Source organism: Manis pentadactyla, chromosome 8, assembly GCF_030020395.1.
Source record: "Manis pentadactyla isolate mManPen7 chromosome 8, mManPen7.hap1, whole genome shotgun sequence".
NCBI classification, from domain to species: Eukaryota; Metazoa; Chordata; class Mammalia; order Pholidota; family Manidae; genus Manis; species Manis pentadactyla.
The window spans coordinates 107,481,817-107,502,793 of record NC_080026.1 but is presented as its reverse complement, the minus strand read 5'-3'; the positions used below and the strand labels follow the sequence as shown (position 1 = coordinate 107,502,793).

The 20,977-nt window shown below is 46.8% G+C and overlaps 1 protein-coding gene across 1 annotated transcript in view; it reads left to right on the top strand.

Annotated features, from left to right (window-relative positions):
- Positions 1-1,877: 1,877 nt before the first annotated feature.
- TLL2 (tolloid like 2) overlaps positions 1,878-20,977 on the top strand; it is a 134,660-nt gene continuing 115,560 nt past the window's right edge. Inside the window, exon 1 of the mRNA XM_036886469.2 lies at positions 1,878-3,060. Within this exon, the coding sequence (XP_036742364.2) occupies positions 2,910-3,060 (151 nt within the window). The 5' untranslated portion in view covers positions 1,878-2,909. The remainder of the gene's footprint in view (positions 3,061-20,977) is intronic.

The window sequence follows — 20,977 nt, the reverse complement described above, 5'->3', positions numbered from 1 at the left end:
CAAGGTGTGTTATGCAGCAAGAGTGAAGAAATGGAGGTGGCAGGAGCCAAGGCTGGGAATGTGAAAGGAAAGTCGTGGTGGTGGATGGAGGGCCTGGTGTGCAACGGTGAGGAGCTTGGATAAAAATGGTTTTTGAAGAGTCACAAAGAGTTTTTAAACAGCTGCTAAAAATGGAAACAATATTTTTAATTACCTTCTCCAGAGAACTCAAAAGTACCTTCTCAGTGGTCAGTCATGTAAATGAAGGAATGAGCTAACAGATGAAAGTGCCCACTTTATTCTGTAAATTCTGCTCCCTGCCCTGGAGGAGACGATGCTGATTATTAGGAGTAAGTGGCTGGTGTGGAATAGGCAAGGAGGATAAAACTTGCTAAATGTGTGTGTGGGGTGTTGAGAGCTACTGCAAGAGAACTGCGTCAATTGGGCTATTCTGGATATACCGAATGAGTTGGGTGGAAAACAGACATTGACCAAAAAGAGTGAAAAGCTTGTATCCTCTCGCAGGTTTTCCACAGGACCATGAGCTACGAGGGAGGAAACCTGCAAATAATTATGAATGTAATAATGGAAGTAAGTTGAACAGCTTTAGATTATAAAGCCTTTTATTCTAAGACTACCTCTTAAAATTTTTTTGTTATTTAAATTTAAAAGAAAAATGTGTTTTCAGAATTATGTGAACCCACAGTAGATTTTAATATATAAAGTGAGTGAAATCAGGAACTACAGAACTGAAAAAAAAAAAAAGATTAGCCATCCCTTTCGATTGTTCCTATCTAACCTACTCTATGATCCAAATATTTTGTTGATAGCCAGAGCATCTAAATGGAGCTTCTGACATAAAACTGCACTCCATAAAATCCAGCAGCACTGCTGTCCTCAAAATATTTGGACAAAGAGTATTGGTGGGAAGACCTGGCAGCTACTTTACAAGGTGGGGATTAGAGGCAACAAAAGCTCACAGCCTCAGTGTTTGTATAAGAGGTTGCCTGTCTGTCTGTTTTCCACAGGAATTCCCTGCTAATGAAGCCAGGTGGCTGTTTGCCTAATGCCATCTGGAGACCTGGAAGTGTCATGGAAGTCTGTTAGGTGTTTTAGATGTTGAATTTGTGGACTTGTCTACTGACAGGTGGTGACCTTCACTGGGTTGAATGCAGAGAACTATGGCATTGGGTTTGACCCCTTCCAACATTCAGGCAGAAATGCCATTCAACCTCTTCCTACACCTATTGCCTGTTTAATGGCCACTTGGCCTTCCCTGCCATTTGGTGGCATCCATTCCCCCCAGATTCCTTCCTCCCACTTGTAAGTTCCTAACCAGATCCTGCCCAAACTTGCTCCATCCTGTATATGCCCATTTGATGAAAACTCAGTATGAAACAGGGTCAACTTTATTTTTCAAGACAAAATATCCAGTATCACTCTTCCAGTGGCTAACCTTAAAACCTTTACTGGTTTGAAGGACTTGTTATTCCTAATTAATAGGTAGAAGACAGATGATCATAATGCAAGGAATTTGAAGTCCTGTGTAAAAAGCCCAGCTCTGGACTTCCTGTAGCTATTTTGTCATTAATGACAGTGAAACCATGAGGAAGTCCAAAAGGGAAGTTCAGTATATTTTGTGCGTGCGTTTAAATGAGAAAAGATTCCACTGGGTGTGATGCCGAATATTTCTTCTCCACACTGGTGTGTTTTACTTCTTGATTGGGCAATTTTGCTTGCATAAATAGCTCTTTGAAATGCCTCATGGTAATAGTACTTTTTATGTCTATAAATCAATATGCCCTAGTTCTGACAATTGTTAAGGTACATCATAGGAGTGGTTTCAAATATCTTTTGATAATTCTCCTAAATTATTAAATGGCAAAAATAACCAGACTTCAGAAATCGGTCGTTTTTATTCCATTAAGTTAATGGTAAGTGACTTATTTAATAAAGCATGTCTGTAAATTTAATAGCATGTATAGCTGTTCATTTGTCAATCGTTTTGCCTGTATGAAGCATCTCAGACTTTTACTAAAGGATAGGGTTACCGTCGTTTTAAATCATTCTTCCCGAAGCCGCTTATCACCAGCCACTACGTTAGGTTAGGTGGGTGCCGCAGCAAGAGCCTTTCATCTCTGGGCGAGGAGCTGTTGAGAACCGTGAGGGAACTATAAGCCTTGGCGGGGTTTTTTTGCGCTGAAAGCGACCAGACAGAAGATCCACTCCATCCCTACAGAGAAACGATTGTCCGAAAGCACAGAGCGAGTTGGTAGTTATGCGGACCGCTCACGTCGCGTTCCTGATCCCAGGCTGGGAACTCTAACCACGGCTGCCTACCCTTGCCCACGTGTGCATCGGGGAGTTGTAAAGTGTGTTGGGCGAGTAAAGGTGGGAAGTCCAGCCTTGATCCTAGGAGCAGTGTTCCCGGGGCCGGAGGCCGAGGTTGCGCTCGAGAAGGGCACCCTCGGCTCCGTGGGAGCGCCGCGGGCCCCGGGTCCTTGCCTTCAGCATCTGCACCGCGCTCCCCTTCCTCCGAAGTTGCGGAGGTGCCGGGAAGAGGAGGGGCTTCGCCTCGGGCGCCCGAGTGATTGGCTGCCCGGGGCCCCTGGCGAGGGCTGTGTGGTCCAGCCCGGGCGAAGAGGGGCGGAGCGGCCACCGCTCCTACCACTGCTACCACCGCCACCACTGCCACAGTCGCAGCCGCTGCAACCTCGGCCGCCGGGCAAGTATCTCCGAGCGGCGGCTTCCTGGATCCCCGACGCGGACCGGAACGCCGCACTCCGCTCGCCCCGCGCCCGAGCCATGCCGGGCAGCCGCGCATAATCGCTGCGCCCGGGCCGCTTTCGCTCCGACCCTGTGCGCGTTCCTCTCCCGAGGAGAGCTTCCCGTGTACGCAGCTCCTTCGTTCTCCGCCGGCCCCGACGACCATGCCACGGGCGACTGCGCTTGGGGCCCTCGTGCCCCTGCTGCCTATCCTGCTGCTACCGCTCTCGGACGCCGCCTTGGACTACTCGGCGCTGGAAGGCGAGGAGGGCGCGGAGCAGCAGCTGGAGCATTACCACGACCCGTGCAAAGCCGGTAGGTGCCGCCGCCGCCGCCTCCGGGATAGCCCGGCAGAAGTTTGCCTTTGAAATGCAAATGAGTGGTGGGCGAGCCTGCGCCGCGGTCCGTGGGGCGGGTCACCCTTCCCCTTCCCCGAGGGCCCCCTGGCTCCCCGGGAAAACAATGCCCCAGAGTAGCTGCTTAAATACACTCTTTCTGGGACGTCCCGGCGCCCGGGTTGCAGCGCGCAGGGGGTGGCGGCCGCGAGAGCGCTCCCGAGTCGAATCGGGGCGGGTGCACAGGCCGAGAGGGCTCCCAGGGGCTGGGGCCGGCGTCCGGGCCTCCTGACAGCCAGGTGGTCAGCACGGGCCACCGCCCGGCGCGCTGGGCTGGAGCAGAGGAGCGGGCTGGGCGTGGCGTTCCCAGGCTCTGACGGAGTGGCTGACTCCGATTTCACGGTATCTGTCAGTTTTGAGCAAAGTTTCCCAAGATTTTGCGGCTACTCTTGGGAAGAGAATAAAAAACCCGAAAAGCTTCATAGCAGGCAAAAGGAAAGGGGTAGCTGAGGGTGAACGTTCACGACCTAAGTTGCGGCACACTTCCCGGTAGTCCCTGGGCACGGTCCCGACCTGAGGGTCGCCCCAGGCGGGCGGAGATGGAAGCCGGCAGGTGCTCTAATCCCGCCAGGAAGCGGCGCCCCGGAACGCGCGGATCTTTCTGGCGCAAATTTCTGCTCGGGCTGCAGCTTCCTCTTCCCAGGAGCCACCAACCGTCTCGTATGTCCCGATGGGAGTGAGAAGCTTCTGAGCAGGAATAGTTGAAGCGTCGTTTCCCTGAAGACCCAAGCGCATGTTCCAAAGGGAGCCTGTGGGTGTGAGGCAGGTCCCCGCTGGGACAGAGGGGTACTGACGCTCCTGGAGAGGATGGTCTCAGGCCGCTCTGGCCCGGGCCGGGCACGTGGGTACTGATGAGAAGACGGGAGAGCGCAGCCTCCATCCGCAGAAGGTCAAGGGGTGGTCCGCCACGTCTGTGGAAGGGCCATGGGCCAGTGACCCCATTTCTTCACTCCCTGGAGAACCCTAGTAGTTCGGGTTTCCTCACCTCTAATTGGGAGGAGTAATTATAGGGGAACTCATGACTTATGGAGCAATCATCTGCAAAAAGAACCATGATTATGGCACTGTAATTATTTGTATTATTACTGCAGCAGCTGGGGTCCAGGCTGGGGTCGGGCAGGTCAGAACTGGGTGAAGTCAGGGGAAGACCACGTTACCAGGAGGCTGGAGGCCCCAGGAGCTGTGCAACCTGAGAATCTTGTGAAGGCTGAAGAGCAAAGCAGGCTTGAGGGGCCCTGCAGGAAGATTCCTCCGGAATACCCACCCATTGCTGTACCCTGTCGGGCTTTTGAATTGGAAAGGTGAGCAGAAGAGTTGGTTGCTGGGTAATCTGAGAGAAAATCAGCAAGTAGCATGCCCTGAATGAGTAACTTTAGCTCCTCATGGGACCTAGTTTATGACCAAGAAGAGGGGTGCCTGGAGCGTTGGTGGGATGGTGGCTTCCCTGAAAAGAAGGACTCCGAGGCTGGGAAAATGGCACAGCAGCTAAAATGGGTGCATCAACCATCACCTGCGCTGGGAGCTGGAGACTCTGGGGAGCAGGGAAGGCATCTGAGGCCTGGACTTGAGAAGTGATCAATTTGTTCAGGAATGTACTGAGGGCCTCCCATATGCTGGGAGCAGCAAATCTGGGTGAAAGAGGCATAGTTCTGTCTGTGAGAGCTCCCCAGCTCCCAGTCTCAGCCCTATGGAATAACTCTGAAACTGGTTTGCCTATTGGGACCTTATTTTCTCCAGTAGTTTTGGAGAAAATGCTGGATAACCAGAGCATGCGTGTTCTGTGACTCTGCAGACAGGATGGGATGAGTGGAAATGCCTGGAAAGTAGAGGATCTTGGGAGCTCCTTGCATCCTGCACAGGTCCATGCAACCTGCACACCCATTCTTGATCCCCCCGCACTACCCACTGGCCTCACCTTAGGCTATTCTAGTGCTAAGAGTGGCCAGAAGAGGGCGATGGCAAGCGAGACCTAAGGGAAAGGTCACCTCCCCGCCCATGTTTATTCGAATGCCCTGAGCTGGGGAACAGCCTTCTGGAAGGACAGCAAGCAGTTCACTAGTGCACTGGTGTCTCAGTGAAAGGACATGCCTCTCATCTCAAGGGCAGCACTGCATTTCCTGGTTACATAGTTCAGTCAAACCTTTAGGGGCAGCCTCTCGTGCTATCCCAGTCACATCCTACCTCCCTGACACCTCTAGCTAAAAGCCTAGGACCTGCCTCAGGGCTTCAAATCTAAAATAGCTCACAAGTGCCCCTTCTCAAGTGTGGGTCTCCATTCTGCTGCGGGTACAGGATGCAGAGAGAAGAGCCTTGGGGTCTCGCAGAAGCTGTGTCACCTTGGACAAGACCTCTCCTCTCTGAACCTCAGGTGCTCATCTACAGAGTAAAGATGTTGGACTTGTTAGGTTGCAAACTGACAGGTCCAGAGAGCTAGTTCTCTTGCTCCACATCAGCCACATGGCCCTGTGCCCTTCACCCTTTACAGGCTTTTGAGTTTCTGCCCCTGGTTCCTTCCCACTTAATGTTCTGTGGTTCCATGATCCTGAGTTCCAGCCTTGTCTCTCACTGCCTGACCAAACTGGTGTTTTACCATTTGCCATTTCACCATTTTACCATTTTTAAAGCCATTTTTTTACCATTTTGCCACTTAAGCAGTATTAGCATTTATAAATTTTACTATTTACTCTGCCATTTACAAGCCAACAGGCAAGTCACTTGATTTCTCTGTGCCTTAGTTTCCTCATTTATAAATGAGATGATTCCTAATAAAGTGCTTCAAGCAGTATCTGACATGAGGTTAGGTACTTTAGAAACAGATTTCCTAGAAACTTGTTGCAAGGACATCTTCATGCTGACCTTTGAAGCAAGTTTTAAACTATAATATTTAAATGTACTAATAAACAATCTGTTTGGTGCTGTAGGATCAGATGATTGCAGCCTGGGAGTAAATCTGTGACATCCTCCTAGCCTGGGGCTGGTAAGGTACACAGACCTTCCTGAGCGTGATCTGTCTGGCGGCCCATAGCTCTGCTGTTTTGTTTTTTATTTGATACTGTAAGGGCAGCCACAGGTTTACTGACAGTAAATGACATGACATCCTCCCAGCAAGCTTATCTTGGAGAGCAACATTTGCAACGCTTGTGGAGACTTCAAGGCCTGCCTGCTTGCTGTCATCTACAATTCTTTAGCTGGATTGAGAGCTGGACAGCCTGGGTCCTTATCCCTCCTACTCATTGTGTGGCCTTGAGAAAGTCGCTGCACCTCACCAGGCCTCAGTCTGCTTATCTGAAAAATGGGGTTAGGAACAAAACCACCTTGCAGGGCAGACCTGAGGCTAGATGAGCTGGATTCCTCAGAGAGCAGAGCCTTAGACAATGACTTGCCTGTAGATAGTTTGTCTGGGGGGCAATCCCCAGAAGCCCGGTAAGGAAGCAGGGAAAGTGAGACAGGGAAGGAGGAAATCCAGAGATGGGGGTTGCTTTAGTTGATGGGGGTCTTGTTCCCATCAGGACCTCTGCGAAGATTCCGTAAAGCAACCTGCCCAGAGAATAGGACGCTGAAGCATCTATCCAAAGGCTCCTGGCATTTGCTGTTGGCTCCCTGTTCCAGTTTCTAATGCTATGTAAAAATCTATGCAAACTAGTGGGGTGGAGCAACCATCGTTTAATATGTTGGTGAGTCTGTGGATTAGGAGACTGGAAAAGACACTGAGGAAGTGGTTTGTCTCTGCCCCACCATGTCTGAGCCTCTGCTGGGAAGACCTGGGGCTGACTCACAAACAAGTGGCTGAAATCACCTGAAGGCCCATTCAGTCCCATCTGGCTGTTGCTGGGCCCTCAGTTGGACAGTTGGGCAGAACACCTCCAAGTGGCCTCTCTCCATGTGGGCTAGTTATAGTTAGGCTTCCTCCCAGCATGGTGGCTTGACTTTAAGCGCACACATCCCAAGAGAACCAGTTGGAAGCATTGCCTTTTATAAGTTTCCTCAGAAGTTGCATATTGTCACTTCCACCATAGTCACAGGCCTTCCTAGATTGAAGGGCAGGAGACATACGACCTGCCGTGGTCCCCGAAGTATTGCTTTCCCATACACCCTGCCTCCCCCTGCACGTGTAGGTGTGCTGGGCTCTCCAGATGCAGAAAATGTTCTCAAGCAGAAAAGTGGGGAGACATGCGGCAGATGTGTGGAACTCCCCAGAACTGAATGAGGGTATGGGACTCAGATCACCAAAATTGTCTACCTGAGACTCAAATGGTATGAAAGTGCTTCCTAAACTGTAAAGTGCCATACAGCCTTTTGGATTTATTAAATTCAAGGAAACAGGCTGATAGCCAGCTTTACTTTTCAGCTAGTGGCTTCATAAATGCCAGGGCTTTCCTCACTGCTCTGTGTTCACTTTTGATAAATATACATATTTCTATATATAAATAAATACGTGGTCCCTGATAGCTTCTAGCTCAGGAGCCAGTGGAGGGGTTGGCCTGGGAGTTAGCTCTTTCCTCAGGAGAAGCTGTGCATTCCCTTCTCCCACTTTCAGACCTTCCTTCTGCCTGGAACTTGGGACCCTCTAGGACAGCAGACTTCGGGGAAGCTCTTGCCAGCAGCCTCACATTACTAATGGGAGGCCAGCACATCAAAGTCCATGAGGTCAGGGGTTTTTGTCTGCTTTGGTCACCGCTCAGTCCAGCGCCGAGAGCAGTGCCTGGCACATTGTAGGCACTCATCGGTGTTTGCTGAGTGAGGGAATGATGGTTTGGGCCCTGTGTGGGCTGGGTCTCTGACTGAAGGACCCTCCAAGCCTGCTGTCAGACTGCAAAGTGAAGCAGACCCATCCCGGGGGGCTGCAGCCCTCCCACTGCTCAGGGTGGAATCGGGAGGTCATGGAGTCCTGGGCAGTGCTCCCCTGCAGTTTCCATCCTTCATGGCAGGAGCAGGTGCCCTGGTTTCTTAGCACAGATGTCAGGCTCCCATGGTGCCTTCTGGAGGCCTGTCACCCTGGTATGGCCTGAACCCATCTCCTTGGCACCCCTCCATCCTGCATTAGACTCCCACCCCATGAACCACACCCAGGTGAGGGCAGCTGGCATTTTTATAATTTTATTTTCATCCCTACTTGTCATCGTGTCCTTGCTCTTGGGCGGGTGCTGATTTGATGGAGTCAAAATATTTCAGGCCTGTATTGAAAAGAAGTTTGTACTCTCCCACTTCTCCAGGTAGGAGCAGCATCTAGTTCCCCTCTGTCCCCACTGTTTCACCCCTCAAAGGTCAGGGCATGAGGTGGTTGAGAGCGTGGGCTGTGACACCTGACAGAGCTGGATTTGAAATCTGCTGCCTGTGCAAGGCTGTGTGACCTTGAGTAAGTTACTTAACCTCTCTGAGCCTTAGTTTCCTCACTTGAACTACTAATACTCACTTTTCAGGTTTGCTACAAGATTAAATGATATGTTTGTCAAGTTTCTAGCACAAGAGTTTTCAATGATTGATACATTATTAGAACACAGAGTAGGTGCTCACAAGTACTTCTTAAGCTCTTCTGTTGAAGTGCTATATAGGAATTTGAATTTTTATAATGATTGGTTGGCTTCATGTAGTGTAATTAGTTAGGGATTCTTAAATTCAGACCTGATAATTATTGGTAAACAGTGTCTCGGAAGTAAGTGAAGGGTGAATTTTATGGTTTGTGAGTTTATAGTTCAATAAAGATTAAAAGAAAAAAAGGTAAGTGAAGATGAGGATGGGCCAGGGCAGAGCTAGGGGAGGAAATGCACTTAGCCCCGGAGTGACCATCAGCTGAGAGGCAGCCTTCCTGAGCTGGGGATTCAGCAGGCAGAGAGGGTGTCAGATGCCGAAGAGAACCCGGAGGCCCAACGGTTCAGTTCCCAGCATCTGGGAGAGGGGAGGCTGGGAAGGGGGACTTGTTGGCCCCTTTTGGATTAGGATGTTCCAAGAGTGGAGTGGTGAGCAAGAACACCACTCCTGCTGGCTTTCAACCCATCCCTGGCTGCCATTTTGCAGGTGCAGAAGCCGAGCTTCAGGTTTGGACCTTCTGCCTGATATTCATGCTCCTTTAACTTATCATGCCATCTCTATAGACAGAGCTCAAGTTCTGCAGACAGGAGTCTGCAATGGTACCATCCAAAGTAGGTCCTCAACTCTTTGACACCAGCGAGATGTTTTTTCTTCTTTCTCTCGCACAGTTGGGCAGCAGTTGGTGTCTTGCACCCTCTTCTGGGGGTGACGTGTGTAGGGGGAGTGTCCTTTAATCCTGTGTCCAGCACAGTAAGAGGAGAGGATGGGCGGGGCAGGAGTTGTACCGCAGAGCCACACAAATGCCCCAGATCTGCAGGGCACCATATACTGGGTGTTGGAGATCTGAGTGCCAGTCAGACCTCAGCTCTGCCCATGGGAGCTTCCAGCTCAGGCAGGCCTGGGCATGGCCTCCTCTGCAGGAAGATGCCTATGCTTGCTGGAAGCCGAGTGTAGAAGATCAGCAGTCATCTGGGTTAGCAGCACCACGGTGGGCAGTTCTGGACCTTGGCCTTGTCGCGGTCATGCGCCCCCTGGTTGTTTGAGCACTGTGTTCCTCCCCAGCCCGCTGCTTCTGTGCCCAAACTCTGGAGACAGGCGGACTCAGGGTTTCCTTCTCTGTCTTCCTAGCCATGAGACCTACAAGTCCCACAGCTTTAGAGCCTCCATTTCTCATCTATATATGGTTAATAGAAACTCCTATTTTGCTGGCTTATTGTTATAAGAAAGGCACTTGGAACTGTGCTTAACAAATAGAAGTATTCAATAAATGTGAAATATTGCTATAATTCCATGGCCCCCAAAGAACCTGTCATGTGCAAAAAGTGTGTGAGTTAAATTGACTCACATGAACAGCACCACTTTCCATTCCTATGAGAGCCTGGGGGCTATGTGGTCTTTACAGGCAAATTCCCTGGGTTCAGATTCTGTCACTTAATGGCTGGGGGACTCTGAGCAACCTGCTTAAGCTTTCTGGATCTCAGTTTTCTGAACCATAAAGAGTGGATACTAATATCTACCACACAGGGTTATTATGAGGATTAAATGAGAATATAGACAAAGGACTGAGAATAGTGCCTGGAACATGGTGAACAGTCCGTAAATATTGTTTTTTATTATTGTCATCTCACAGACATCCAACGAGGTTTCCAAGTGGCAGGAAACCAAGCATCTGAACACTGAAGGCAGGTGATGATTTTAGAGTTTGACATTTCTTAGTGATGCCCGAGCCGATAGCTCCTCTCTATCCAGAGCCCTTGGTCTAAAATCAAGTCTGCCATGAATCTCATTGCCTTCCTTGATGTTAGGCTGGGGGGTAAGTTTCCATGCCCTGCAAACCAACCAAGGACCCAAGCCCCCGTGGAGAAGTCAGCCCCTGACTATTTGGAGATGTGTAAATGGTATTGGGACTGAGCCTCCGTTCCGCCAACAGCTCCTCCCTGCCACTCTTTCTCAAGGCATTCCTCCAGGTTCCAGATCACTGAGGTGCAAGGAGGATTTGGGTCCACACCACATTTGATGGTGGTGCAGATCCTTCTGCTATGGAGACCTAGTCAAGCAATCTGAACAAAGACTGAAACTTCGTTGGTCCCATGGCAAGGGCATTCTCAACCCTTGGCCTTGCCAACTTGTCCAAGAAAAGAGCAGTGATATTCACCTCACGGTGGGTCCAACATTGCCTTGGGGCTTTGGGTCGCACGTGATGGTTTACAAAGCTCTTTCCTCCTGTTATCTCCATTCGTCCCTCAAACAGCCAAGAGATGGTCTGAGCACTCACAGGAGGTGGTCTCATGAGCTCCTGGGCATTGCAGTACATGGCCTGGGTGCTTGTACAGGAGGGGCGAGGCTGGGCTGGGACCTGCGCAGGACATTGAGCTTGTAAATGGTAGGACAAGGACCTCAAAACCCTGTTCTCTAGGCACATGCCTCTCCAGTGCCAGAATGGCTCCCCTTCTCCTGGCTCCCTCCACACCCAGTCAGCAAGCAGCTCCATGCTGCCTGGTCTGAAGGTCGTGTTTGTGTATTTGTTCCCCAGAGCACGATAGCCCCCCATCCTCTTGCTACTTTTGTCTCTATCCTTAGCTAGGAATCCAACAAGGATTAGACAATTCTGGCTTTCAAAGTACTCTTAGTCCCAAAGCGTATGGAAGAATAGATGAAAATACAAGGTGTTGAAAGAAGGCTGGGGCAGTGTTTAGATGTCAGGACAGTTGAGGACCATGGGTCCAGCCACTGTCCTCACCCCAGAGGGAGAGGACTTGGGTGGCTGGTGTTTCCCAGGAAGACTTTGAGTGAGTGGCAGCCTAGGTGATAGAGACTGTTTTTGGCATCAGGCAGCCTGTGGTGTGAAGCCTGCCTCCACCCTGACTACCTGTGTGGTTTTGACTAAGTTTCTTAACCTCTTTGAGCCCTAGTTTCCTCATTTGTTAAATGGGAATGATATGAAAACCTATCAAATAGGTTTGTTTGAAGATTAAGTGAGGCAGTAAATCTGAAGTGTGCAGCAGTCATTAATTGTTAGCTCCTCACCTTGCTATTATTATTACTACTCCTGTTATTATGCCCCTTTTAAGAATTTCCTTATAAGTGACAATCTCAGCCACCAGTGTATGCTTATCTCTCCCTCTCAGGGCTGCGTGGAGTTCTCTTGGGATCCATAGCATTTGGCAAGGGATAATTTATTGCTCCACAGCTCGCTCGCTCTCATCCATGAAGCAGGGAGAGGATGACAGATAAACCAAATACATCTATGCAGGTTTCTCATGGTAGCCTCTTAGCCAGCTCATAATACAGTTCTGCCTGGATGCAAACATAGCAACAGGAACCGAGCTTTCCTGCTGATTGGTTACAGACTTATCTGTGATCACGCCACCCTCTAACCACATCTGTCAATTACCAATAAATATTCTCAAGCTCGTCTGCTCGAGCACTTGAGTGTTAATGTTCAGCCCTGAGTCTTTGCCCGTTCTGCCAGCTGGGCCACTTATCTCCCAGCTCATCCTGCAATTTGCACAGAGTCTCCTCCCCTTCCTCCCACCTGGGTTACTGGCCTTGGGTTGATGTGAGTCCACCATCAACCAGTTTCCCACAGGAGCAGACTACCTTCCGCCCTGTCTTTTTCATGTCCCTGGATCAGTTCTCCCTGCTGAGCTGGCACTGGTTTCCCATCCTCTACCCCTAGGCTCAGAATCCACCATGGTTCCTGAGGGCTGGGCTTCATGGTTTCAGGTGCTAGATGGTATCAAACTCTACCCAGGTGCTTCACCAGAAAACTGGGTGTCACCCTGGATACCTGTCTCCTCCTGCCCCTTGCATGGGGTCCAACCCAAGTCCTGCCAGTTCCTTTCCCAAAGTTAAGTCTGTCCACTCCCCTGCATCTTCACCATATGGTCTCAGCCCTCACCACACATGTTGGATCATGTTTGCAAAATTTAGACCCACTTATTAGGACCTTCAGTTTACATGTCCTTTCCCCAGGGGCCTTCCCAGGTCCTGCTCACAAACAGGTCCCTTTTCTTAAATCTCTCATTACCTTTGTTTCCCTGCATGGCACTTTTTAGGCTATAACTGGGTATAGTCATTTGTGTGATTATATGCTCAGTATGTCTCCATATTAGATAGTGGACTCCAAGGGGTATAGAAACCAGACTTATTTGGTTTCCCAGTCATCAGCCCAGTGCCTGGCACATGGTAGGTGCTCAACCAATATTTGCCAAAGGAAAAACTGAGCAAATGAGATACCATACTGATTTGGAAAAGGTAGCAATCACCATAAGACAATCTGGAAGTCTTCCTGGTAAGGGGGTTGGTAAGCCCTGAGCTCAGCCTGGAAGGACAAATAGATTTGAAGAAGTTGAGATGCAGGGGAAGGCATTTCAGGTAGAACAAACAGCGTGAGTCAAGATGAGGCAGTCAGAAGGCTTTTAACGTGTCTGGAGCTGGGGGATTAGTCTGGTTTACTTGGCAGAATAGTAGTGACAGAACTGAAAGAAGTTTGGATCAGTGACTGTCAAGCTGAGACATATGAAACATGTCCCTTAAAAAATGGGGAGCTATTGATGGTTTTTGAGCAGAGGACTGGTAGAATGATGACATCTGATGCTTAGGCTCTGTGGAAGCAGAAAACAGGAGGACCACAGGAGATCTATGCCTGGGAGCATGAGGGCCAGACTTGAACTATGGCCCTGGGAGTGGAAAGCAAGGGAAGGTGGGAGACAGATCAAGGCTCTGTGCGAGGGAGAGGTACCAAGCTGAGCTGTGCCTCAAAATCATAGTTGAAACATGAATGGGTTTATCAAGGCATGCTTGGCAAACACTGGGGTGCTCTGGAGATGGGCAGGAGAGATTATTTTTAGCGTAATAGTTTTTTTAATTACTCAGCTAATATACATCCACTGGAGAAATATTTATAAAACACAGAAAGCAAGCAAGAGTAAAAATTTCCAGTAATGCCATGGCCTAAAAGTAACCATTAACATTTTGTTGTATATTCTTTCAAAATTTTCCCATGCATGTTTTGTAATTTTTTAGAAATGCTGTCCATGTCTTGGTGAACCTGCTTGTATCTCTCATTCACTTAGTACTATGAACCTTTTTCCATGACAATAAAGATGCTTCTGTAATAAATATATCAGTATAACATCCAGTTTGATTTGCTTTGTACACCATTGTATAGATGCACCATAATTTATTTATTTCAATTTTTTTATTAAGGTATGATTGATATACAGTCTTATGAAGGTTTCACATGAAAAAACAATGTGGTTACTACATTTACCCATATTATCAAGTCCCCACCCATACCCCAATGCAGTCACTGTCCATCAGTGCAGCAAGATGCCACAGATTCACTATGTGCCTTCTCTGTGCTACGCCGTTCTCTTCATGATCCCCCACACCATGTGTACTAAACATAATACCCCTCAATCCCCTTCTCCCTCCCTCCCCACCTGCCCTCCCACATTCCTCCCGTTTGGTAACCACTAGTTCATTCTTGGAGTCTCTGAGTCTGCTGCTATTTTGTTCCTTCAGTTTTGCTTCATTGTTATACTCCACAAATGAGGGAAATCATTTGGCATTTGTCTTTCTCTGCCTGGCTTATTTCACTGAGCATAATGTCCTCCAGCTCCATCCATGTTGTTGCAAATGGTAGAATTTGTTTCTTTCTTATGGCTGAATAGTATTCCATTGTGCATATGTACCACATCTTCTTTATCCATTCATCTACTGATGGACACTTAGGTTGCTTCCATATCTTGGCTATTGTAAAAAGTGCTGGATAAACATAGGGGTGCATATGTCTGAGAAGTTGTATTCTTTGGGTAAATTCCAAGGAGTGGGATTCCCGGGTCAAATGTATTTCTATTTTTAGTTTTTTGAGGGACCTCCATATTGCTTTCCACAATGGTTGAACTAGCTTACATTCCCACCAGCAGTATAGGAGGGTTCCCCTTTCTCCACATCCTTGCCAGCATTTGTTGTTCTTAGTCTTTTCGATGCTGGTCATCCTTCCTGGTATAAGGTGATATCTCATTGTGGTTTTAATTTGCTGTTCCCTGATGATAAGTGATGATGAGCATCTTTTCATGTGCCTGTTGGCATCTGAATTTCTTCTTTGGAGAACTGTCTCTTCATATCCTCTGCCCATTTTTTAATTGGGTTATTTGCTTTTTGGGTGTTGAGGCATGTTAAGTTCTTTATATATTTTGGATGTTAACCCCTTGTCAGATCTGTCATTTACAAATATATTCTCCCATACTGTAGGATGCCTTTTTGTTCTGTTGATGGTGTTCTTTGCTGTACAGATGCACATAATTTACTTAATGAATCCCCTCTTGTTGGGTGTAGAGATTCCTTCCCAATCTTCTTTTTTTTCTTTTATAAGTAATGTTGCTGGAATCATCCTTGTTGCTAGATTTTCATGTTCATTTAAAGTTATTTCTTTAGGAAAAATTCCTACATGTAGAACTGCTGGATCAAAAATTGCTTTTAGAGCTTCTGAGTCTTCTTTTCAAACTGTCCGTCAAGTTTTTATATTCCTTTGCACTTCCATTAAGATTAACAGTTTTAATCCTTGTTGATTTGATTTGAGAAAGATAATTTGCAATTTCTTCAATTTGTATTTATATTGTAATTGTATTCTTTTTCAAATGATTTGGAACCTTTAAAATATATTTTGACCTTTGCATGTCTTTTGCTGTGTGCATTTCCTTTTATGGGCATTTATTCTTCTTTGTAGGCTTGTTTTCCCTTCTGTTATCCTCATTTTTCTAATTAGATGGTCTTTTTTAAACATTTTGTAGGAACTGTAAATATTAAGGACTTCAGCCTTTTATCTGTCATGTTTATCACCAATAATTTTTGGAGAGAAGGTTTTTAAAAAGCAGCTTATTCTGAATCATATCATTCACTTTTTCCACGGAGATGATTGCCTGGCTGTATCAGTTAAGTTTAGGTTAAATTGCCAGTAAAGGACTCACGTTAATTGGCTGTGTCCATCAGGGTCCAGTTGGGAGACTGAAACCACACCAGTAATTTGGAAGCAATTCAAAAATTTAATATAAAGGATTATTAACCAGCAAAAGGGGATTAACTAAAGGGTTATTAACTAAAAAAGGTAGGAGAACTCTAAAGAAAACTGGTATATATTATGTTAATGTGTGTGCGCAATTTAAGTAGTAGCTTAAAACCTATACATGCTGAAGTTACTCTACAAGAAGATATGTCAAAGAAATAATCAATCTTCCCAGGTTTTCTGCCGCCTGCTACTTCTATAGCTTTTCTTCTTTCTTCCTAATTACAACCCTTAAATAGAATTCGTGCCTCATATCAAATTTACCGAGTATCATAATTCTTCCAAGTGGTAAAGATACCTCAAGACAAATGCTGGGCATAGAAGCTACAGGGCATAAATATGCAAAGAAATAAAAAGCTAACCATTTCAAACAATAAGGCTTCTCTCTCACTTACCAACTTTACATTTCCCTGTATGGCCCCGGAAGATGACTGGTTAGCCAGAGACAGGTAAGATTCCTCAAGGGAGGAACAACCTAAGACAGGCACAGTCGCAGGGGGGCCATCAGGTGAGAAATTGGGGATCAACAGAGGTGAGGCTTAGAACCTACCCCCCCGTTCTGAGAGAAATCTTCTGCATACGTGGATGTTTTATTGCCCTGGTCTAGCTTGGATTAACACATAGTCTACAGGCACACACCTGATCATCTACATTTGCTCTCTTACAACACTAAACTATGTTTTCTACCTTTATCTTGTATCTACCTACCACTTCAGCATTTTATTAAAAATAATAATAATAAAGAGAGAAATGTGGTATCCACATATAAATCAAGTATAAAAATCAAATGAGTATTCATATTTGAACTGACTGTTTATAGTTCACAATGCATGAGCAAAACCGAAGGTTTCTGTGATGGGTGCCCTTGTACTGTTCACCATGTAAGAACTTATTCACTATGTAAGAATTTGTTCTCCATGTAAGAACTTGTTTGTTATGCCTCAGAAGATTGGAGACTGACGAAAATTAGGCTTGGGGTGGATTAATGATTGTGCATTGAGCATTGACTCCCCTATACAGAATTTTATTGTTGTTAACAACCATTTGATCAATAAATATGAGATATGCCCTCACACACACAAAAAAAAGTATACACTTCCAGTGGTAAAATAATAAGTAACCGGGATGTAATGAATATAGTCAAGATATTGTAACAGCTTGGTATGGTGATAGCTGGTACCTAGAATTGTCATGTATATAAATGTTGAATCACTATGTTGTACACCTGAAACTAATGTAATGTAATACTGTGTGTCAACTACCCTTCAATAAAAAAATAATTATCTACAAAAAAAAAAAAAAAAAAGAAAAGAAAACTGGTATAGCAGACGTAGGGAGCAACTACTGGGAAAGGAGTGAACTTGGAAGAGGCCACCCCCAACCTCTCCCAAGCTAAAACTCTTAACTTCACAGGAGAGGGCGTTTCTGTGGCCACTGCAGGTTGAAGTTCACTGACATCCTACAGGAAAAGGCTGACAAATGGGGAATCACTCATTGGGATACAGGCAGAACTCTGAAGGGTGGGCACGAGTGTGTCTCTTGAATGCTGCTGGCAGCCATTCCATAGGAGCAAGCAGGATGAGCCCACCAGAACCAGGAAAAATGTGGTCCCATCCTTGTGCAGTATCCCTCTAGTGCCCTCTGCTGATAAAGCCTAATGTTGTCTCAGCTGGTGAAGGAGAAATGTTTCCAGAATCCACCTCCAGTATCACAAAGCATGACAAAGAAGGGTAGATTTATAGCTGAGAGGCAATATATTGATAACTGGATCGTTGGCTTACACAGCTAGAAGTTTCTTCCTTTCTCACATCAATATCCGGAGGTCTTCAATCTGGAGCCAATATGGCTTCTGCTTCAGGAAGTCCTCCAGAATCTGATCTCCTTCCAGCTTGCCCCTCCCCAGGTTGAGAACCTTGTTATGGTGTAAGATGGTAGCCAGAACTCATACCAACACAGTCTAGACATGAAAGGCATGGGAAAGAAAAAGGAACAAAGAATGTGTGAGAAGTTTCCCAGGAAATGCCATTTGCCACTTCTGCTTTCCTCTCATTGGTCAGAACTTAGTCACATGGCCACAGATAGCTATATGGAAGTCTGGGAAATAGTTCTTCTCGAAGGCCTGGAACTGAAAATCGGAGGTCCTGTTATTATAGAAAATAAAGAAAAGGCATTGGTGGACAATAAGCAATCTCTGCCATAATAGACTAAACTTACTGATCCTTTATAAAGAAAATTTAGCCAAAATGATGACAGGCCCATTACCATTACCGAATGTGAATCAGATACACAAGGTAAGGTCTTAGAGTGGAATCTTATAGAATATTAGAGCTGGAAGGAACCCTTGGCTGTATTCATTCTATGTTTTCCATGTTTCCTATGAGAACCCTGAGGGCCCGGGAGGAGCAGTAACTTGTCCAAGGTCACATGGACAGCTATCAGTATGCCTGGAGGTAGATTCAGGTCCTTTTATACTCTCTGCTTAGTCTATCTTTCCACTCTCTGCACTACTTAGGGTCTCCAGTGGGCCTTTGTCTTGAGAATGAGTCCTCCATAATTGCGCTGGTTACTTACTGCTCTACAAAATATCATTCCACAGTGGAGATATTAGCACTTATGAGATATACCTGGCCCTGGCATCAGGCACATAAGATGCAAAATTAGAGCTCAAGAAGCTTCTGGCTTTTAGGACCTAAACTGTACCCTTCTCTCCTTTACTGTATGGAGTCTGGGCAAACTTACACTGTGGGAACACAGCAAGTGTGAAGTAGCAGTAAGTCATATTATGCTGGAATTAAGCAGTGAAAAATGTTATCTTAGGCCAAAGTAGCCATTCACTTTACCAGTCAGAATGCCATCTTCCTATTTAGCTATGGAAATAATGGAAGGATTTTCTTAGAACAACAATATGAGCCAGGGCCCAGCAGGAAACAGACTTTACCCTGATGTTTCAAATGAAGGGAACTTCATGAAAGGACAACCTATAGAGGCAGGGTTGAAAAGAAGAGCATGAGGCACCCAGACACTAGCAAACCAACCCTGTGGCTGAAGGCTCAGGGGAGAGAAAAGTGTTACAGGAGCTGGAACGGTGCAGGAGGAGAAGCTGCTAAGGGATGCACCAAAGCAGGGAGGAAACAGGGAAGAGATGCCCGCTCTCTCTCTCCTCTTCCCTCTGGTCTCCCAGGGTCTCCTCCTAGTTGAATGCAACCAGAAGCCAGAGATCAGGGGGATGTGGAGAATGCAGTCCACAGGATCAGCCTTCCTGGGCACAGAGCAGGGTAGAGAGGGTTGAAAGTAATTATAAAAGAATATAATCATAGCTCAGGCCTTGCTGCAGGCTGTCATTTATGTGGATGGAAATATTTTTTGTTTCTTCTTTACAACATACTTTGTAAATGGCCAATGTGTGGTACCTATGATGCCACTCCTCCCCGATGCCAGTGGCATACATGGCTAATTGATCATGAGCTCTTTCCTTGGATCCAGGAAGTCACCTTGCAGCCCTTAAAGAAACATCACCAAAATTGGTTGGGGTTGGCACGTGAGATGAAACCTATTTGGAGCTATAAAACTTAAATGGCCTTGAAAATGTGGCCTACCTGCTTATGCCAGTCTAGTGGATAATCTTTTTTTCTGGGAAATAAGCTGAGCTCATTTCCATGCCAAGTGAGTCCTGGGCTTAGAAAGCCAAGGTGTGGCATGGCTCTGAAACACATTGGTGCAACCACATTGTAATGTAGATGAAGCAGCAAGGCTGCAGGCTATGTCTGCCTTGAGCGAGGTGGCCACCAGCCCAGGAACCCACCAGATCCTCTTGGCTCATTTGTGAAGTAGGATGATGCCAGCCAAGGCAGAAGGCAGGGCTGGGTGTTCTCTTGAGGTGGAATCAGCGTCAGCGGTGACTCGCTCCCTAGTATCTCAAATGTGTGTGGCGCTCTCCTCGGTCCTCATTGACCTTTAACATGGAGAGTCCTGCAGACTCTCAGATCCTGCTGTTTCAGATTCCTGAGTTTAGGCTTTAAGTGGCTTGAATAGAAAGCCCTTAGCTGAGACAAAGGGGTAATGGGTTATGGACACTGCCGCATGGTGTAGGGCGCAGATGACACATAGGTCCCAACTCCTGTGCCGTTCCCATTACTTTGTGCTGGCCCTCTGTAGCTCTATGTGGAGATGGATTTGGAGGCTGTGTCCAGGTTCGATGGACGGGAGGGCTGTAATCAATTAAGGGTATCTGCCCTGGGGGAAAGTTGATCAGGGGAGAAAAGGTTTGTCTCCTTTTTGCCATTCCTGGTGTAGGGGAGGAGTACTGGTTTAGAGTCAGCAGATGTGGATTCTGGATATAATCATTTGAGCAAGTCATTTAACCTTCCTGGGCCTCAGTTTCCTCATATGGAAAACAAAAACATTGCTTAGATGACTTTCAAACTCTCTCCATCTTAGAAATCCATCATTCAAACTAGTTTTTTAAAGTCTTCCATGTAACACTTGCAACAAATCTGTCTGATCCTATTAAAATATTTGCAACTCCCTGCTCCTCCCTGCCATACGCTTGAGTAACTAAGCTATGTGTCCCTTGCAAAGGCCATTTCCCCAGGCTGGAGCAGCTGGAGACCCTGGAGACAGGAGGCTTCCCATACTAAACAGACCCTACTCTTTAATCTCAACCAAAAGATCCAGGAGGCGTGATTCCCATCTCGCCCTGTTTCCTCTCCTCTGTCCTCCGAGAGCCTGAACCTCTCCCCTCCTGCTCTGCAAACATGCCTGAATGCAGAGTCCCGAAATTTAGGTTCATGGTTTCAAAGTTCATGGTCCTGGGAATAAACAAAAAAACTATTGTGGTTGCATAGAGCTGTGGACCCCATTAACACTGCCCCATGAATATTTATAGTGTGAAACTACAAAAGAACATAGAGGCCATATTGTATTTCCTAGAACTTTCTTTCCATGGGGTCCTTTCTCTGTGGGTCACTTTAATGTAAGCTTTGCTTATTTAGTTGCCCACTTTAAGCTGATTAACTTTTTACTAAAAAAACCCTCCCTGTTTGTTTGTACATACACTCCCTTGACAAAGATTCACAGAAAACTGCTTTAAACCTGTTAAATCCCTCTGCTGGAAATTTGAAGCGAACTAAATGTGTCTCTGGGTAGGATTTCCCTGGAACTCTCCCGCCTCTGGCCCCTCCACCCCACCTCAGCCTGTTTCCTGAGAAGAATTCCAATGGTTTGAATGCTCTGTATT